The following is a 22,186-nucleotide window of genomic DNA, read 5'->3' on the forward strand; positions in this document are numbered from 1 at the left end:
CCTGTTGTAAGTGCCTGTTATTTATTATACCTGTTATATTTGCACTACATTGTTACTGTGCAGGTCCTGTTATAATTACTTATTTACTTACCATATTTACTTCAGCATTGCACTAAGTTCATGTTATGTGACAAATAAAAAGATTTAGAATTGACAGTTTTCCATCATTTATTCCATCATTTATAATAATAACAATACATTTTATTTGTGGGCACCTATCATAGCACTCAAGGACACCTTACAGATTAAAAGTTAAAATACATTTCAAGGAGGCAATACAATAAAAAAAAAAAACAATGTAAAGAATAAGAAAAAATTAAATAGAAAAAAGAAGCAGTTAAACATGAAGCTGTTTGAAGGTGAAGTTATGTGGGGTAGGCTACATACTGTAACTTTATGGTTTCATGACAACACTAGGGCACATATTAGTCAACGCACAGCACACAGACACAATCTTGTCAAGGAAAATAATGTCCTCGTCTTCATATGGGAGCACCATGCTCACAGGTATCGTCTCACTAAGTATGGTGTACTTGTTGCGTACACATCCAATCACCCTCTCCACATGGACCCTGAGGTGAGCTATCTGCCTTGTCTCCTCCACATCTTTTGCATCCAACTGGCAGCGTCCTCTTGTGAATGCAGGGACTTTCACTTCTGCACACGTAAATCCGACGCTGTCCCTGATGTCAAATCCCCGATCCGCCAACACCAAGTCTCCGGGTAATAATTTATTTAGAAGGCCACTGTTTTCAGTCACATGCTTGTCACTGACACGACCTCCCCACCCTTTGGAAATGAAAGAGATAGCTCCCTGTGGTGTAATGCCAATAAGATACTTGAGGGTGTGCCTGTGTTTGTAATGAGAAAATGTCTGTGCTCTAGCTTTCAGATTTGATGCTCTCTCAATGTTAATTTCAAAGCAGTCCACAATAACTGAAACACGATTGCCAAAAGCCTCAACAAACTGATGTGGCATGCTACCTTGCAAGCAATGTCGCTCAGGCCAGTGCACCAGAGGGCTAAGGTGTGTAAACATTGTAGCTATGGTGTCTCTGAACGTGGTGGAAACAGTCTTTCGGTCTATGCAGAAGATGTGTGCAATGTGCTGGATTGGCAGATTCAGCCTCAGGCGCATCAGAGTTAAGACGAGCATCTGAAAAGGCGAAAGTTTTCGGACAGTCTGTGGCAGGCAAGGAAGAAGCTGCTGCAGCACGCCCATCAAAACAGCAAAACATGTAAGCCCAGTGTAGTACTTTACCTTCACATCATCATCTTTAAAGAAATGCTCATCCATCTTCTTTTGGGAGAGCTCTTTCTTCAGTATCCTGTTCTCCTTCAGCAAGCGGTTAATTTCGGCACACCTGTGGCTACAAAAACTGCATTCCTGCTGTTCTCTGTTGTTATCCTCCGGTGCAGTGTCATCCACTTGTGAACTCTGTGCAGCTTCATCTGGAGGTGCAGCATCATCCACCTGTGACCTCTGTGCAGCTTCATCTGGAGGTGCAGCATCATCCACCTGTGACCTCTGTGCAGCTTGCTGTCTCTTCGTCCTCCGGTTAAAACGCTGTGTGTGTGTTGTTTTGACTTCTGTGTGGCCAAGATGTAATGACGGTACCCAGTCGGGATGACACTCCAGCATTTCATAGGCTGGTTTGCCTGAAAAAAACAAAACAGAATTTCTTAGTCTGTGCTTGCAGTTGTCTGGATACCTGCTCATCCAAATAACTTCACACTCAAGTTTAAAGTTGATCGGATGAACGGTTACAGATACATAATGTAACAGTTACATATGTTATAGAGATTCCTTCCTTTATAGCTTAATTTTATAGCTATGCAGCCAGCTAACTTAGTTTTGCAAAGTTATCTAGTTACTACTCTTTCGTAATTGAAGTTAATGTTACGGTTGTTGTGTTGTTACTAGTTTTAACTAACGTTACCGTTAGCTAAATTTGCACAACTAAAGTTAGCTGGCTGCATAACTATAAAATTAAACTCAACTAAGCTAAACAAGTTACAGCCTTCATATACTGTCTATGGTTACAGCCCTACCTTGTACGGTTGTTGGGTTGCAACTAGTTTAACTAGCTAACTTTGCACAACCGAGTGCTGGCTGCATAACGTTAAGTTAGCTACAAAATTAAGTTTTTATGGGCAGCTAGCGGTAACCACATAACAGTTAAAGGTGTTGTAATGATAACTTACCTGTGTGAAAATGCCGTGAACACACAAACATGTTTCGGGAAATGTTGCTGAAGGTGATGTTTGTCCGTCTTACAGCTGCTACCCATGCCATGCGACGCCTCTTTGTTAGCTCAGCAACTTGATTTCCATTGTTTTTTTTCCAAGCGGGAAAGCTGAAAAATCGTACTCCATTTATTGTACGTTTTCCACGCCGATCGTGAGAACGATTATGACAGTTTACAATGCAACATGCGTTCACCATTCTGTCGTTTTTCTAAACTGAATTAGCCTACTTCTAAAATATGCCAATATACTACCGCAAATACTTACTAATATTACTGCTATTCTACGTTTCTCCCGTAACCTCCGTGTCCTAAAATCCCACAATGCCTTGCGTTACTGTGATCCGCTGACGTCACGATCCCGCGCTCTATAGGCGCGTTCACTACAGAGATGGCGATCGTCAACTTCCATCTTTGCAGAAAAGTTTTATTAATAAAAATCAATGGACATGCGTCACCGGATTACAAAGGCACTTCTTGCTTGTTGCATGCACACAGATATTATGTTGAATAATGGTGGGCTCCGGCTCATAATAACAGTTAATGCCGTCGGCCTGACTCAGACACAACGTGCAGGGGTTGGGCTTGATTTTTTTTGTTGTTGTTTTTTTGCCCGATCTGGCATTCAGTTTCTGAACGGTGTAGGCACAAGCCAACAGTTTGGTGACGCCGTCTGAGCCCATTATGTCATTTTTAATTAGTCACGGTAATACCGTATACCCCGGTAAAATAGGGAGGCGGTTTGACGGTTTCAAAATTCGAATACCGCCCAAGCCTAGTCTGAACGAAAGTGGCTAACTTCTATCAACCTCATCTATAGACCCCTTTTGTGTCGCCGTCACAGCGTTAGCTGGAAGCAAAACAAACGGGAAACTGGAGGCGGCCACTACAAACAGATTCGGCTACATAATAAGAGCTAAAATCATTATTATTGTTATTAAATGTCATCTTGTTGTGTTGTTGGGTGCAAGAATCGATGGAGTACAGGCTCCAATTTGAATTTTTTTTGCATAATGTTTTCTAAATTATTGTGATTATTTGTGAATCATCTAAGATTGTATAACGTTACATTGTTGTGATTGATTGTGACTAGTCTTTTTGGAAGAACCTGGTAAGAAAGTGTAATCAAATACATAGTTTAAAAATTTTAAACAAAAGATGAAGCATAAATTTAATAAGATTTAATAAGCCCTTTAAAGGTGCAGATATAACAATATGCAGATTTTAACACATCAGAGCTGATTGAACCCAGATGAGAATATGTCTTCAGAATAAATTATATTTACAACACACACAAATTCCAGACAAGCAACTTTTTTACTTGGACAAGTGAATGACAGATTTACTTGTCCAAAGGACAAGCACATGCAAAGGCTTAATGTTGCAAACAATGTTGTTGTTAAAAAACAAGCTAACAAAAGCTAACAAAACTTGCACACTAACGTTAGTGAAGCGGCCATAGGGATCGTTCTGCCTCCACCTAAGCTCCGCCCACACAAATAGTCACCATGTTTACCAACTGAAAAGGGTATATAAGCAAGGACAAAAATAAAACAATTTAATTCTCTACTAAGCAATACATTACAATGTAGCAAAATTAATAAACGCTCTAATCATGAGCACATTGTATTTTCTGTCTGTAGCTCAGAATAAATAAATAAATAAAATAAACTGAATGAATGTCACGTGACCTTAGGCTATATATACAATGACCATCATGATTTGCATCAGATGACCGTTTCTATTTCCTCAGCTCAGCCTACTGCACACTCAACATTTTGATCAATTTACCCACATTAATAACCCGTAATTAGCAATTAACTGTATATATTTTGTATCTGTTCATTTGTTATACGTGTTTTTACTTCTTGTTTTATTCATTACTACTAGCCGGTTTTAAGTTTGTTTAGTTTGTCGTCAGTTCGTCAAATTGTTGGTAAGTATGAATTAAGCAGCCTTTTGATATGTTGAAGTTTATTATAAAGAATGATTATACATTAATATAACACACAGTCACAATAAACCACAAATACAAACACTACAAACAAATACCGGAAAAGATTAGGGTGCGTTTTTTTCCTTTCCTCACAAAACAGCTGTGAGTGACGACAACACGGAGCGGGAAAAAAAAAGCTGCTCTGATTGGTTTAGACCGGGGCGGCCTAACTCGGTCCTAGAAGGCCGGTGTCCCGTTGAGTTTAGCTCTTACTTGTCTCAACACACCTAATAAAAGCTTGATTAGGTGGTTCAGGTGTTTAATTGGGGTTGAAACTTAATTCTTCAGGACAACGGCTCAACAGGAGCAAAATTGTACGCCCCTGGTTAGACGATGAGAAAGGTTAACGTACAAATGTGAAGCGCTGTTCTACTTAACACTGGTTTCCGAAACCTTAGTGGACGTTATCGAGTGTACAATCACTCACATTTTACTCAACGGCTGTCCGAAATCTCTTACTCGTTTTCTTTCACTCCTCCACATTAACGTTAACTGTGTAAAGTGAGCCATACGACTTAGGTAAAGTTGGTTTTATATTCGCATTTTCACGACTCAATAACAAGCGCAATAAAGCACATTTTTGCTAAATAAAAGCAGCTACATGATCTTTAGGACAAAGATGGTGAACTACAACACTCTCCACAATCAATCAAAACGGGCAAATGTTGTTTTAATGGCATACAAAGTTGCAACTGTTCACTGAACATTCAATGTGTGTGGTAAAGAAGATTAGGGACCGTCTAAAAAGGTCTATTTTTTCCATTGTGTGCAAACAGACAACTACATTTTTGCAAAGTACAGATGTACCAGCAAATCTCTCTCACATTATGTGTTCTAATGCTATTGATTGTACTTTAGCAACAATAAAAAATGCATTATAATGATTGTATTTAGGAAACCTGCCTCACTTTACATAATGTACATAAATATTTTTAGAATAAAATTACATTAATTCACCAAAGGGATTTTTTACTATCCGAAGGTTGTAGCATGTTCCTAGTGACCACACTGACTTACTACCTGGTGAAATTTTGACAAAAAGTCCCTTACTGTACATACAGTTGACAAATTATGTTTTTTTTTTTTAAATTACTGTAATTCACCCTAAGTATTTTTTCGTGTTCCAAAGGTTGTAGTATGTTCCTACTGACCAGACTGACTTACTACAGGTGGAATTTTCACAGTATCTCCCTTACTGTACGTTCAGTATACAAATATTAATTTTAAAAAATTACAGTAATTCCCCTAAAGTATTTTTCCTGTTCCAAAGCCTGTAGTGCTTTCTTATTGGCTTACACTATCCCACACTGACTTACTACAGGTGAAATTTTGACAATACCTCCCTTACTGTACGTACTGAAAGGTTGGGGTCAGAATCCCCTGTTTCTTCAATTAAATTATATATATCCTTTTGAATGATTACTTTATTCTTATTAAAAATTCAACAGTCAAGTAGTATCCTAATCATTTCTGTATTCATTTTCTTTTAGGTGCATTCCAGTGTGTGCCCTTGGGTTGTGTTCACATGCAAGGGGCCTTTTGATGATAATTGTCTTGGGATTGTCTTGGGACTCCTCCTGGAAACTCCATCTGCATACATTTAGTGTTTTACAGCCAATTGGTCAAACACAAAATCTTGAACTGTCATTATTTCTGGAAGACCCCTTAGGACTTTCACATATAAAACTCTTCGTCTCTTTGTCCTCTTTTTCTGGACCTTTCCATCATGGCTGTATCTTCTGTATCTCGTCTGCAACACATAGACGATAATGATGGCATTTTTCTCCTTTCTTTTGCAAAGCTCTTTCTAATACATTTTCAATTCCTTTCTACTCTGCCACCATCATCTGCTTAATAAATGCTTACAACCTTCAGTGTGGTATGCTTTTCTTTAAAAAATATTTTCATAATAAAAATATTTATAAAACAAGTTACAGTGTTTTCCCTAATAAACCAGCTTCATAATAAAAATATTTATAAAACAAGTTCAGGTGTTTTTCTTAATAAACTATTTTCTCAATATATGGTTACAATGATTATTAATACACACTGTAAAAGAAAAGTTGACTAAACTTAAAATTCTAAGGCAACTTGCTGCACCTATTTTTTGAGTTGACTCAACTAATAGAGTTTACTCAACTGGAGATGTTATAGTCGAGTCAACTCAACTATAGAGATGTTTTCTCTACTCTCAACTCAAAAAAATCTGCAGCAAGTTGCCTTATAATTTTAAGTTAAGTCAACTTTTCTTTTTTTTTACAGTGAACACTTTCTAAATAAATTGTTTAACAACTACTTATGGTACTTTTCATTATAAAACCACTTTTTTAATAGTTACAATTGTGGTTTACTATGACCCATAAATACTTCATATACAACAAGCCATGATTACAATAGAATAATTGCATATTTCAAAACAATATCCACATATCTTCATCTATATATCTGTCTTAGTTGACTTGTATAAGTTTGAGGGTCAATTTATACATAATTTCACCTTATTTTCATCAAGTGAACATCTCATGTGTATTTCTTTAGGGAGTGGAGTAAAGGGGCATATTATCGTTCCTGCTTTCCTGGAGTGAAATGTTTTATCAGCCTGTTTAGGTGGACTGCTCTTCTGATAATGAGCTCAGGCCTTCTTCAGCCTCAAAGAGAACTGTTGTTTGTCAGGCAGTGTTGTGTGTGTGTGTGTGTGTGTGTGTGTGTGTGTGTGTGTGTGTGTGTGTGTGTGTGTGTGTGTGTGTGTGTGTGTGTGTGTGTGTGTGTGTGTGTGTGTGTGTGTGTGTGTGTGCGTTTTTTATTCTTTGCAGGTTCTGAACTTTGTGATATACAACATTCTTGGACCCTGGAAGAAGGTCACCACGGACTTAAATCTCGGAAATGGACGACAAATATTCTGATTAATGGCGATATACCCACTTATCTATCAAAAATGTATTATTGTTTAGACTTTATGTTCTCTTAGCCAATCAGAAGTAAACGATTATTTAATGCATGTCCTTGAAAAAGGTATAATTGTGTGAGATTTGTTTGTAAGGTAGAGTTGGCTTGCGACCTTCTCGTGACTGACGCTGGCTCTACCAATTTAACTGCAAACTATTCTTCAGTAAAATTTTACTTATTTGATTGAATTTCACGACTCCTGGTCTTCTTTCATCATATCTGTTCCTGGGTCTTACAACTGTACCCCCCCCCCCCCCCCCCCCCAAACAGTACAATAATCAAATCATTTTTTCCTGTTCCAAAGGCTGTAGTGCTTTCCTTGTGACCACACTGACTTACTCCAGGTGGAATTTGGACAATAACTCCCTTACTGTACGTACAATAAACGAATATGTTTCCAAAAAAATTACTGTAATTCCCCTAAACTATTTTTTCCTGTTTCAAAGGCTGTAGTGCTTTCCTAGTGATCAGACTGACTTACTCCAGTTGAAATTTGGACAATAACTCCCTTACTGTACGTACAATAAACAAATAAGTCCAAGAAAAAATTACTGTAATTCCCCTAAACTATTTTTTCCTGTTTCAAAGGCTGTAGTGCTTTCCTAGTGACCTGACTGACTTACTCCAGGTGAGATTTGGACAATAACTTCCTTACTGTACGAACAATAAACAAATAAGTCCAAGAAAAAATTACTGTAATTCCCCTAAACTATTTTTTCCTGTTTCAAAGGCTGTAGTGCTTTCCTAGTGACCTGACTGACTTACTACAGGTGAAATTTGGACAATAACTCCCTTACTGTACGTACAATAAACTGATACGTTTCCAAAAAAATTACTGTAATTCCCCTAAACTATTTTTTCCTGTTTCAAAGGCTGTAGTGCTTTCCTAGTGACCTGACTGACTTACTCCAGGTGGAATTTGGACAAAAACTCCCTTACTGTACGTACAAAAAACTAATACGTTTCCAAAAAAATTACTGTAATTCCCCTAAACTATTTTTTCCTGTTTCAAAGGCTGTAGTGCTTTCCTAGTGACCTGACTGACTTACTACAGATGGAATTTTGACAATACCTCTTTTACTGTACGTACAATAAACAAATACATTTAAGAAAAAATTACAGTAATTCCCCTCAAGTATTTTGTACTGTTCCAAAGGCTGTAGTGCTTTCCTAGTGATCAGACTGACATACTACAGGTGGAATTTTGACAATACCTCTTTTACTGTACGTACAATAAACAAATACATTTAAGAAAAAATTACAGTAATTCCCCTAAAGTATTTTTTCCTGTTCCAAAGGCTGTAGTGCTATCCTAGTGACCACACTGACTTACTACAGATGGAATTTTGACAATACCTCTTTTACTGTACGTACAATAAACAAATAAGTTCAAGAAAAAATTACAGTAATTCAAGTAAAGTTTTTTTTCCTATTCCAAAGGCTGTAGTGCTTTCCTAGTGACCACACTGACTTACTATTGGTGAAATTTTGACAATACCTCCCTTACTGTACGTTCAGTATAGAAATATTAATTAAAATAAATTACAGTAATTCACCTATAGTGTTTTTTAGATATTGCAAAGGTTGTAGTGCTTTCATAGCGATCAGACTGACTTACTACATGTTAAATACTGCCAATACCTTACTGTAAGTATAGTACAAACATATTATTATTAAAAAGTTACTGTAATTTCTCCTTTTTTCATGTTCCAAAGGTTATAGTATGTTCCCAGTGATCGCTCTACTCAATTAACTTTGATAAATGTATTAGGTAAAAGTATGTATTAGAACTGCTGTTCCTTGTACAACACAATTATTTCATTGATTAAAAATAGCAGATATTTTAGGTTAATAATATTTTCAATGTTATAAATAAGCAACGCCCTTATTGTAATTATTCAAGTTACGTTTTTGTTATGAAGTCCTGAAGAAGTGGATTCTGGAACACACTGCTGCTTCAATGTATATCTAATGAGTGATTATAATCAAGGTATTAATCAATAGTTTTCCTTCTATATATCAAATGAGTTGAATGACTTCTCTAGGCTTATGAGACTTTACTTTGTTATATAAATTATCAGTGTGATTATCGAAAATGTTATTTCATGTATCATTTAAATATAAGTCTGTATTTGATATCTGAGGTGTAACGTAAGGGTCTGTCCCATGCCCGGAATGCAGTAACAGTGCTTGCTCATTTAGCCTGGCTTCCAGAGATGAAATATGGACTTCTTTAACGGGTGTCACTACATCCATCTGCTTTTCTAGGCTACCCTGATAGCAATGGTCTCAGGAGTCATTGAAACCTATAGTTGAGTCATTGAAACCTATAGTTGAGAGACCATTTCTTAGTTAAAGTCTTTACTTTACAGTTAGTTTTAAAGTATCCTCTCCTTGAGATAAATAACATGTTATATTAATGTTTTGAGAAGACTCTCCTCCTCACCAAATCCAATCTTGAAGAAACTGTGTATGTGTGTGTTAGTATTCTTGGTTACATGTTAAGGAACAAGTGGAAATATAGCTGCAAGCAGCGATACGGGGCCAAGCCCCTGAAGCAGCAGTAAGAGCAGTAATAGTAAAAACAGCAGAAATTGAAGAAAAAAGAGCTGGTTTAGAAGTATAGGTGAAAATGAACTCATAATGAACAGAAGTTCAGATGAGAATGAACATATAATGAAGAAGATATATATATTAATCCAAAAGGAAGAAAGATTAGTACAACGTTGAATAATAAAGGAATCAACATGACACACAATTTTTTTTTAAATCATCCCACACGGGGCTCGAACCCATTATCTGGGTCAGATACCTGTCACTCATATCATTGCACCACTGGGAAGTTGGTTCAACCGGAATGGTTCAGGGCTCGTGGCATGTGGTTTAGTAGCTTGCACCACTCAGATGACGTTGTCTTACCAAGCTGCCGAGGAGAGGCTTAAGTGTAAGAATGAGCACACAAAGGCATGTTAACCAGATTAGTTAAGTTAGCAAGTTAAGTTAGCTTAATGCTAATGTAGTTTATGGTTATCCTGATAGCTGAAGAGCCACATTAGAAAGAATGGCATCAGGTAGCATGCTAACCAATTAGCATGCTAAGCTAACTACCATAAGGCAAAAAATACAGGTCAAATTTGGAGAAATGTATATCAGGAACGATAGCAAAAATAAAAAAATCTGTTCAGTCACTTCTGTGTGGCTTGGTCCAAAGATCATCTGAGCCAATTTTTATAAAAATTGAACACAATTTGAATGAGGAGTAGCACAAAAAAATTAACACTGTACTTTTCAAAATGGCCACTACTGTAATGGGCAGAGTCTTAATGTAAGATATTGATTGTGATCACCATAATGAATGGAATCAGGTGTACTAAGTTTCATTTTACATCTATTTAGATTCACATCTAGATCAAAGGGTTCAAAAGCTATAATCCTTTTAATGTTGATTTTTTTAACTGGTGGTGGCGCTATAGAGTTGGTCCTAGACTGGAGACTCAAAAATGGTTCCAATTATTCATTACAATCAATACAAGTGTGGAAGGTCACGACGTGCCTAAATTCAGGGTCTGAATGTCAGCCGCATAATTGATGGAGATATGCTTCAGTCTATCTATGTGTAGAAAATGTGTGATTATTTATTAGCCAATCAGAATCATTCAACCTGAAGCAATGACAAAGCTTAGACCTTGGTGAAGGGTATAATTGCTGTGATTTTTGTAAATGTAAGGGGAAGCGGACTACTTTTGATCACTGGTTCTGATTCTTGACTTCTGCCTGATGAAACTGCAAACATTCTTCAGTAAAATTTCCTCTAATTTATTATAATTCTGACTCTTGTCTTAAATTGAGTGCACTTCTAACTCCTGGTCTTAATAAATCATATCTGGTCCTTTAACTGTAAATCCCAAAATACAGATATACAGTGGTAATCCATATTGAAACAAGGACAATAAAGCAGAAGTTTGAGCAGATATTCTTTTGATGTTCCACTGTTTAAGGTACACAGTGAGCACAACCATTGGGCATCTTTTTTCAGGTAGCTTGTCTGGTGATAGTCCAATGCAGCATACATTGGGTACACTGTAAAAAATAAAATCGTAAAAAAACAGTCATTGACTGTCAGCTACGGCTGCCAAACAAAAACCGTAAAAATAAAGTAAAATATCCTAATTTAAATTAAGTGCAAAAAACTTTTACAGAAATTTTCCTTAAATGTTTTACGGAAAAACTGTGTTTTTTACAGCTATTTCCTGAATTATTACGATCAAACACCTTCATTGTAAAAAAATCCCATAAAAAACAGTCAAATGACTGTCAGCAATGGCTGCCATACAAAAACCGTAAAATTAATGTAAAATATCCTAATTTAAATAAGTGGAAAATACTTTTACAGAAATCTTCATTAATCTTTTTTAACAGAAACACACAGTTAAAACACAGTTAATTCACATTTTTTCTGATTTTTTACTGAAAAACATGCAGTTAATTATATGCATGATTTGCTGTGACTATACGTCACTACATCAGCAACTACACAGTTACTGTCTGTTAAATAAAGCACACTGTAAAAAATTTATAACCCTCCCAAATCAAAAATTTCAAGTGACCGATAACATCTAAATTTTTCAATTGGCCCAAGTGAAATTCTGTAAATTATAAAATTAAATGTACAGAATTTCACTTGGGCCAATTGAAAAATTTAGATGTTATCGGTCACTTGAAATTTTTGATTTGGGAGGATTAGAATTTTTTTACAGTGCAACATGCAGCATTTCATCAGTGTTTCTCTGCTCATCCTGGACTGAAGCTCAGGCTCTACTCTTCAACACAATGGTGACACACAAAACACACCATACAGAAACACTTAAAACCCCAACAGAACATTAAACACTACCAGATCTCTCAGGATCTCAGCATCTTCACTTATTACAATCCAGACTTTATTTCTTTCATACTAACATTCTTATTGAGCATTAACAGAGGTTTAGAAGTTGAAGTTTTATTGAAAATAATAAAGTTTGATGTCACCATGATGGAGATTAGTGTTTGTTTTAGTTGGGCTCTTGACCTTTTAGTGTGTAACTTAAAATTTTCTCTGGCTGCTTTAACTGTGTGTCTTTGATGCATATTTGTTATGGTAGGAATCCAAGAGAAACTCAGATCAGATGATGTTGGTCTCTTTTTAGTGATAATAGTCATCATGTAGTGTCCTGCTTCATTGATACCACCTGAAGTGTAATATCTGATTAAGTAATTAAATATTTGTTGTTAATTTTTGCATGATAAAACTGCTATATAAGATCCTGCAGTGCTGTGATACTCAGATTTTATAATGTCATTATACAGAAAATGTTTTGACAGGATTATATAGACTCACTCAGACATCAATAATCAGCGTATGAATCTCAACAATGGTGACAACGAAAAAAAATCTGAACTACTATAAAGTCACAAAAAGGCTTTGTTGGTTGTCACCATTGTTGAGATTCATATGTTGATTCTTGATGTCTATACTACAAAAAAATAAAAATAAAAATTAACCAGCTCAAAACTTTTTCCATATAATACATATCTTTTTAAATTTCAGATTATTACAATATTGTTGCCAAGGATCATGTGAGAAATTATCATTATAGATAATAATGTAGAATTTAATAAAAATCATTATAGACTTTGTATACAGCTAAATTCAATCTACATATTATGTAATCTAAACTAATATATTCAGAGATTTGGCTGTCATATCAGCGAATCAGATCATCACGAAGACTGTAACATCACTGATGAATGACCAAGATCATCTGATATTTCTCCTGCATTTATTGCTATAACAAAGGTGTATTAAATACACAGTTAAAGCAGCCAGAGAAAACTAATGTTAAAAACTCACGGGTAATGAGCCCAACTAAAGCAGACACTGATCTCAATCATGGTGATATCAAATTTATTTTAAAGCTGTCAGCTGCGGCTGTCAAACAAAAACCGTAAAAATAAAGTAAAATATCCTATTTTAGAAGTGCAAAAAACTTTTACAGAAATTTTCCTTAAATGTTTTACAGAAAAACACTTATTTTACAGCTATTTCCTGAATTATTACAATTTAAAAAAATTATATGCATGTGAGAAATTATGACATTATAGACTTTGTATAAAGCTAAATTCCATCTACATGTAATCTAAGCTAATATATTCATATTTTTGACTGTCATATCAGAGAATTAAGCCATCATATGATGCCATCATCAAAGAATGACTAAAATCATCTGAAATTTTCTCCAGCATTTATTGCTATAACAAATGTGCATGAAATACACAGTTAAAGCAGCCAAACAAAAACGTAAGTTAAAAATTGAAGTCATGAGCGCAACTAAAGCAGACACTAATCTCAATCATGGTGACATCAAATTTATTTTAAAGTTTTTTACAATTTATTTAAATTAGCATATTTTACTTTAATTTTAGGGTTTTTGTTTGGCAGCCGCAGCTGCCAGTCATTTGACCCTTTTTTTAAGATTTTTTTACAATGAAGGTATTTGATTATAATAATGCAGGAAATACCTGTGAAATAACAGTGCTTTTTCGGTTTATTTAAATGACCATATTTGGCTTTAATTTTAAGGTTTTTGTTTGGCAGCCGCAGCTGCCAGTCATTTGACCCTTTTTTTACAATTTTTTTTACAATGAAGGTTTTTGATCGTGATTATTCATGAAATACCTGTAAAATAATCGTGTTTTTCAGTTTATTTAATTTAGGATGTTTTACAGTTTTTTGGGGAGCTGACAGTCATTTGACCATTTTATCATTTAACTGTTTTCTTTCTGTTAAATTACAGATTATATTTGTAATTTTACATACATTTTTATGTAATTTAAGAAAACAGAAAAAATACTGTATGAAAAATACAACAAATGTTCTGTATAAAAAATGTGAATTACTGTAATTTGTCATTAATGTCACAATACCTAAAATAACAGCTGAATTTTTATTTTACAGATATTTTTTGTAATTTTACAGTGTTTTGAGTACAATTTAAAATGAAAGAAAATGATCGTAAAAAAATCACAGTTATTTTCTGTAAAATTTGGATTTTTTTTTACAGTGTACCATCTTTGGCACTGTTCAAGTTAGTAAACATGACAAGGATTAATTATGTAACAAACCACTAACAGTAATAGTTATGTATGTTAACCAATTACATAATGCAATGAATAAATATTGAATAAAATGTTCAATTGCTTAAATATTTTTGTTTACCCAAAGTAGTCCTGACTGGAAACATTTGAAAAAAATTGTATTCAAACACACACATTTGTTTTACTTAAACTTTTACGTCACTTCACTAAAAGAAAATAATATAGTAAAGTAAAAAGTACTTGACAAAACAATCAGTTAAAGGGTTTATGATAATATAAGAACAACTTAAACCAAGAGAGGATCAACAACAGCAACATTTTAAAGAGGTGATATTGAAATTTTACTCTAACCACAAGGAATTAATTACAACTTTTATGTATAATCTCAGTGGAACAATTAGAAAGATAATAGAAATAAAACAGTGCACTGTACAGTATCTTGAATGCCTCCATGATCTTGCTGTTCATTATCTGTCAGATTTGCTGCACCAATGCGTACAGGTTCAGTCACTACTGTTAATAATAATGTAGCCCCTATTAATGTACTACAACCTTAAACAAACAAAACCCCCTTTAGTGAATTACAGTTATTATATATATTATGTAAAACAGTATTATTAGGTATTGTCAAAATTTCACCTGGAGTAAGTCGGTGTGGTCATTAGGAAAGCACTACAATCCTTGGAATATATATATATAAAAAACACTATAGGTGAATTACAGTTTATTACTAATAATTTTTATTACTAATAATTTTTTACTAATTTTAAATTTTTTATTACTAATATTTTATTACTAATAATAATTTATTAGTAATAAACACATGTAATAATGTTTATTACATAAAAATATTTGATAATTGTACAGTAAAGGAGGTATTTAGTATTTAAAAGAGGTATTGTCAAAATTCCACCTGTAGTAAGTCAGTCAGGTCACTAGGAAAGCACTACAGCCTTTGAAACAGGAAAAAATAGTTTAGGGGAATTACAGTAATTTTTTTGGAAACGTATTAGTTTTTTGTACGTACAGTAAGGGAGTTATTGTCCAAATTCCACCTGGAGTAAGTCAGTGTGGTCACTAGGAAAGCACTACAGCCTTTGAAACAGGAAAAAAATAGTTTAGGGGAATTACAGTAATTTTTTTGGAAACGTATTAGTTTTTTGTACGTACAGTAAGGGAGTTTTTGTCCAAATTCCACCTGGAGTAAGTCAGTCAGGTCACTAGGAAAGCACTACAGCCTTTGAAACAGTAAAAAATAGTTTAGGGGAATTACAGTAATTTTTTTGGAAACGTATTAGTTTTTTGTACGTACAGTAAGGGAGTTTTTGTCCAAATTTCACCTGGAGTAAGTCAGTCTGATCACTAGGAAAGCACTACAGCCTTTGAAACAGTAAAAAATAGTTTAGGGGAATTACAGTAATTTTTGGGGAAACGTATTAGTTTTTTGTACGTACAGTAAGGGAGTTATTGTCCAAATTCCACCTGGATTAAGTCAGTGTGGTCACTAGGAAAGCACTACAGCCTTTGAAACAAGAAAAAATAGTTTAGAGGAATTACAGTAATTTTTTTGGAAACGTATTAGTTTTTTGTACGTACAGTAAGGGAGTTATTGTCCAAATTCCACCTGGAGTAAGTCAGTGTGGTCACTAGGAAAGCACTACAGCCTTTGAAACAGGAAAAAATAGTTTAGGGGAATTACAGTAATTTTTTTTGAAACGTATTAGTTTTTTGTACGTACAGTAAGGGAGTTTTTGTCCAAATTCCACCTGGAGTAAGTCAGTCAGGTCACTAGGAAAGCACTACAGCCTTTGAAACAGGAAAAAATAGTTTAGGGGAATTACAGTAATTTTTTTGGAAACGTATTAGTTTTTTGTACGTACAGTAAGGGAGTTATTGTCCAAATTCCACCTGGAGTAAGTCAGTGTGGTCACTAGGAAAGCACTACAGCCTTTGAAACAGTAAAAAATTGTTTAGGGGAATTACAGTAATTTTTTTGAAACGTATTAGTTTTTTGTACGTACAGTAAGGGAGTTTTTGTCCAAATTCCACCTGGAGTAAGTCAGTCTGATCACTAGGAAAGTACTACAACCATTGAATATAAATATAAAAACACACTATAGGTGAATTACAGTTTATTACATAAACATATGTAATAAACACATGTAATAATGTTTATTACATAGATATATTTGATAATTGTACAGCAAGGGAGTTATTGTCCAAATTCCACCTGGAGTAAGTCAGTGTGGTCACTAGGAAAGCACTACAGCCTTTGAAACAGTAAAAAATAGTTTAGGGGAATTACAGTAATTTTTTTGGAAACGTATTAGTTTTTTGTACGTACAGTAAGGGAGTTTTTGTCCAAATTCCACCTGGAGTAAGTCAGTGTGGTCACTAGGAAAGCACTACAGCCTTTGGAACAGGAAAAAATGATTTGATTATTGTACTGTTTGGTGTGTGTGTGGGGGGGGGGGGGGTACAGTTGTAAGACCCAGGAACAGATATGATGAAAGAAGACCAGGAGTCGTGAAATTCAATCAAATAAGGAAAATTTTACTGAAGAATAGTTTGCAGTTAAATTGGTAGAGCCAGCGTCAGTCACGAGAAGGTCGCAAGCCAACTCTACCTTACAAACAAATCTCACACAATTATACCTTTTTCAATGTCATGCATTAAATAATCGTTTACTTCTGATTGGCTAAGAGAACATAAAGTCTAAACAATAATACATTTTTGATAGATAAGTGGGTATATCGCCATTAATCAGAATATTTGTCGTCCATTTCCGAGATTTAAGTCCGTGGTGACCTTCTTCCAGGGTCCAAGAATGTTGTATATCACAAAGTTCAGAACCTGCAAAGAATAAAAAACGCACACACACACACACACACACACACACACACACACACACACACACACACACACACACACACACACACACACACACACACACACACACACACACACACACACACACACAACACTGCCTGACAAACAACAGTTCTCTTTGAGGCTGAAGAAGGCCTGAGCTCATTATCAGAAGAGCAGTCCACCTAAACAGGCTGATAAAACATTTCACTCCAGGAAAGCAGGAACGATAATATGCCCCTTTACTCCACTCCCTAAAGAAATACACATGAGATGTTCACTTGATGAAAATAAGGTGAAATTATGTATAAATTGACCCTCAAACTTATACAAGTCAACTAAGACAGATATATAGATGAAGATATGTGGATATTGTTGTGAAATATGCAATTATTCTATTGTAATCATGGCTTGTTGTATATGAAGTATTTATGGGTTATAGTAAACCACAATTGTAACTAATAAAAAAGTGGTTTTATAATGAAAGTTACCATAAGTAGTTGTTAAACAATTTATTAAGAAAGTGTTTACTGCACTGTAAAAAAAGAAAAGTTGACTTAACTTAAAATTATAAAGCAACTTACTGCAGATTTTTTGAGTTGACTCAACTAAAACATCTCTATAGTTGAGTTGACTCGATTATAACATCTCCAGTTGAGTAAACTATATTAGTTGAGTCAACTCAAAAAATCTGTGCAGCAAGTTGCCTTAGAATTTTAAGTTTAGTCAACTTTTCTTTTACAGTGTGTAAAACACTTGTATTAATAATCATTGTAACCATATATTGAGAAAATAGTTTATTAAGAAAAACACCTGAACTTGTTTTATAAAGATTTTATTATGAAGCTGGTTTACTAAGGAAAACACTGTAACTTGTTTTATAAACATTTTTATTATGAAAATAAAATAAAAAAATAAGAAAAGCATACCACACTGAAGGTTGTAAGCATTTATTAAGCAGATGATGGTGGCAGAGTAGAAAGGAATTGAAAATGTATTAGAAAGAGCTTTGCAAAAGACAGGAGAAAAATGCCATCATTATCGTCTATGTGTTGCAGACGAGATACAGAAGATACAGCCATGATGGAAAGGTCCAGAAAAAGAGGACAAAGAGACGAAGAGTTTTATATGTGAAAGTCCTAAGGGGTCTTCCAGAAATAATGACAGTTCAAGAATTTGTGTTTGACCAATTGGCTGTAAAACACTAAATGTATGCACACTGTAAAAAGTCGTTCAGTGCTATCGTCCATATGACTTCATTTTAAAAACTATATTTATTCCAATAAATTAATTTATTTTTCTTTCTTTGTTTTTTTGAGTTATCAATAAGTAAAAAGTGTGAATATTTTCGTAACTTAATATTTTCTATAATAAAATTAATTTCATTGGACTTCACCATAAATTGATTTTACAAAACTCATTTTAAAAGTTTATACCAGACGTAAAAAGACACGACCCGCCCACCCGCAGCAACGGAAGAACAATTGTTCACTCGTCTGTTCCAGGAGTTTATTCGACCAGGGTTTTCCACGGAGCCGGATAATTTATACTTCACGTACCCCATGTAAGTAACTCTTTGTATTGTTAAAAGTTTGATTTTACCCTAATTAACGTGTTTGTGTTGTGCAATCTGCAAAAGCATAACGTTACGTTAGCTCTAGCTGTTTCCTACAAACTTTTGCGACCCGCCAAATTTGAATGTGCTCTATCCATAGACTGTAAAAAATAAGCTCTATCTCAAACAGCTCGTTAACTTGAGCCACATACTGTATAAATCTACATGTGTGTGCAATGTATAAGTTATGTTGTCTTTGTGTGATAGTTTAATGTTTCAGAGGTGTTTCTAACTTCAAAAACATTGTCGTTGCTTCGACATAGTTTAGGAGTGGACGTAAGTTACAGACACACACGAAGCCACAGCTAACTTAACGTTAGCTGAGTGATTATCAATTAGTCCAAAGCTGTTTAATTATGGTAAAGCATAGTTAAGGCAAATATACGGCAGTTCATCTTTCACAAATGTGTACGCTCACAATGTACTCTATGCATAGGCCTAACTCATAACCCAAATTTCATATTTCTATTGCTCTGTAATTATTGGCAGATGTCTAACTCCTGCCTCTTGATATATTTATATTTTGTTAATGCATTTTAAAACCATTTGTTTAAGTGAAAATATTTTTTTTGACTAATTTATTTGTATTAACATCCCTCCTCCCAATATTGTAATTAGTTATGCCTGTAGGCGCTGTATGATGATATCATTACAAAAATTCAGTGGGGTTTTTACATGAGGTTTCAGATTATTTTCTAAGATAAGTTCTGCGATGAACTAAAGTTAATCATTCTTGTTTTGTTCAGCAGGATAATCTTCACTTGTATTTTAAGTGTATTTTTTAAAGGGCTTTCATCACACTTGTATTCAAAAGGCTAACTAACTTTTTTTTTCTCTCCCCAGATGGGATGGCCCTGTAAATTGTGCAGCACTGTGGTACGAGGAAAGAGTGACATTTTAAAGCATTGTATACTGCATCAGGGGACCTTTGGACACGGCCATGCCTTGCCTTGTATTCATATAGATTGCCCATGTTCTTTTAAATCCTGGAGTACCTTCCACTCTCGCCTCTCAAGATACCACCCAGAAGCTAAATCCCTTAATTCACCACAAGTAAGTCTTTCATTTACCTGCATTTTGTGTCAAAACCCTGGATTTTACAATGAAGAGATTTTTTTGAACACATATTTGTTTTCCATCAACAAATGAGATTGTTTGTCTTAAATACTTCATTTTTATCTCAAAGGGGGCTGCAGAGACCACTGTTCATGAGGACCTGAAAAAGAAGGATATGAGCATCTATGTCTGCCGTGAGCCAGATGCAGTAGGAATCATCATTGAGGGAATACCAGTCCTTACCAATCTTGGAAATCTGGCCAAAGCATGCTGCTTGGGTTGACATATGCACTTAATCTCGAGTATCCATCCAAGGTTTCAAAAACATTTGAGGTGTTTCAAAGACTTTTCATGGGACTTGACACACTGTGCCCAAAACCAAGCCCCAAGTTCATGACTCTGAAAAACAAGCTCCTTGCCTAGGCACTCAGACATGACAGACTGTCACTCTGCACTTGTGAACATCTGTTTTCTTTGTCTGTTCAACATCATTATACATTGGACATAACATTGAATTTTTCAGGATGTTATAATGGTTTGTCCTTGTCATGTTTTATACTATGCTGCAGGTCATACTTTCTGGTGTGAAAAAAGTTTATATTTTATACACACAAAATAGCCCAGCTGTGAAGCTGCACTTTAAAAACTGGTCAGTTAGTGGGATCAGTGAGATGTTTAACTAAAGATGTTTAAAAATATTTACACACGCTGTAAAGGTATTATGCTAAGCTGTACTTTTTAAGTTGAGGAGATGATCATGCTTGTAAACTGTAATGTAAGTGTTAAAATGTTTCAATATTATGTACACACTGTACTGTAAATGTGTTTTACTAACCAGCAGTTTATAAGCTGCAATGATTTAATAAATGTTGGAAATTGACATAGTAGCACCTAATTATTTGAAGCCGTTCCAAAACAAAGGGCAAATTGGTCAAAATTAATAAATCAGAAGACATTAACTAGTATTTTTTCATTTAAATGTTACCTATTTTAATTAAGTCTAATGTGTATAATATGCTGATATGTTTTACATTGATTGTACTCAATTTATTGGCTTTTTCTGAAAATGCTACTTAATATTTTTGCATACATTGAAATGCACATTATTAAGTTGTCCTTACTCAAAATATCAGTTAGTTCACTAAACTTGCAAAAAGTAGTTGGAAAATGTTGCCTTAATTTTTTTGAGTTGAATCTAAGTAACAGTTTTTACAGTGCAGATGGAGTTTCCAGGAGTCCCAAGACAATCCCAAGACAATTATCATCAAAAGGCCCCTTGCATGTGAACACAACCCAAGGGCACACACTGGAATGCACCTAAAAGAAAATAAATACAGAAATGATTAGGATACTACTTGACTGTTGAATTTTTAATAAGAATAAAGTAATCATTCAAAAGGATATATATAATTTAATTGAAGAAACAGGGGATTCTGACCCCAACCTTTCAGTACGTACAGTAAGGGAGGTATTGTCAAAATTTCACCTGTAGTAAGTCAGTGTGGGATAGTGTAAGTCAATAAGAAAGCACTACAGGCTTTGGAACAGGAAAAATACTTTTGGGGAATTACTGTAATTTTTTTAAAATTAATATTTGTATACTGAACGTACAGTAAGGGAGATACTGTGAAAATTCCACCTGTATTAAGTCAGTCTGGTCAGTAGGAACATACTACAAACTTTGGAACATGAAAAAATCTCTTTGGTGAATAATTGTAACTTTTACATAAAACATTTTTGCGTACTGTATGTACAGTAGCCTACACAAAAGTACACTAAAGCAGTCTAGGTGAATACACAGCAAATATCAAAACTGAAACTTTTTTTTTTTTTTTTTTAACTTGACTTATGTTCACACTTGATCTTACATGATCAAGTCTGCAACTTGGGTATTGCTTTTTATATTTGCTTCGTATATTTGTGGTGTTCTGCGTTTAATATCTTGTGAGCTGAATATTGTTACTTCACAAATAACATTGTTTTAATATTTAAATCTTCTTCTTAAAATTAGCTTTCCTTCGGGTTTGCACTTTGCAGATGGTCCCTTCTTAGCAGCCTGCGCATAGAGATCAATGTATTTTGTCCAGTGAAAAGGAAAGATCGTTTTGAGGAAAATTATGTTGTAGCTTATGATGTTTAATCTGTAGTTATATGTGATAGGTGTTTTGTGTAGCAACGTTTAGTTCACGAGTTATTGAACGCGGAAGTCCGCGAATGTGCGAATATAAAACCAACTTTACCTAAGTAGCCATACGTACCATGCAGTGGAGAAGCGCCATTAGTGGCCCAATATAAAGACGATGTGTGCACGAGGGAGAGAGCGGC

General features: G+C 34.7%; 1 protein-coding gene, 2 long non-coding RNA genes and 1 pseudogene across 10 annotated transcripts in view; all 4 read right to left on the reverse strand.

The window, feature by feature from the left end:
* The window catches only part of LOC309481292 (putative nuclease HARBI1), a 64,646-nt pseudogene that overhangs the window by 27,870 nt on the left and 14,590 nt on the right, over nt 1–22,186 (reverse strand). The gene's annotated exons all lie outside the window — the stretch shown is intronic.
* Nucleotides 1–22,186, reverse strand: part of LOC309480392 — a 36,802-nt gene that overhangs the window by 12,400 nt on the left and 2,216 nt on the right. The gene's annotated exons all lie outside the window — the stretch shown is intronic.
* LOC309480381 (uncharacterized protein) lies at nt 151–2,612 on the reverse strand. The gene is made up of 2 exons (XM_082144817.1): nt 2,206–2,612; nt 151–1,659 (listed from the first exon to the last, which is right to left on the reverse strand). The coding sequence occupies exons 1-2, from the start codon at nt 2,444–2,446 to the stop codon at nt 395–397; spliced, it is 1,506 nt and encodes a 501-aa protein (XP_082000943.1). The 5' UTR covers nt 2,447–2,612; the 3' UTR covers nt 151–394.
* On the reverse strand, nt 15,642–16,486 carry LOC309480408. The gene is made up of 4 exons (XR_014199637.1): nt 16,344–16,486; nt 16,203–16,270; nt 16,061–16,128; nt 15,642–15,702 (listed from the first exon to the last, which is right to left on the reverse strand). It is a non-coding gene; the product is annotated as an uncharacterized lncRNA (long non-coding RNA).

The sequence above is a fragment of the Leuciscus leuciscus genome, assembly GCF_965113295.1.
Source record: "Leuciscus leuciscus genome assembly, chromosome: 18".
NCBI classification, from domain to species: Eukaryota; Metazoa; Chordata; class Actinopteri; order Cypriniformes; family Leuciscidae; genus Leuciscus; species Leuciscus leuciscus.

Coding starts and splice junctions, on each gene's coding strand:
- LOC309480381 (XM_082144817.1), bottom strand. CDS start 2,446: ATGGTGAACGCATGTTGCATTGTAAACTGTCATAATCGTTCTCACGAT. Junction 1,660..2,205: donor TTCACGGCATTTTCACACAG/GTAAGTTATCAT, acceptor TGTTTTTTTCAG/GCAAACCAGCCTATGAAATG.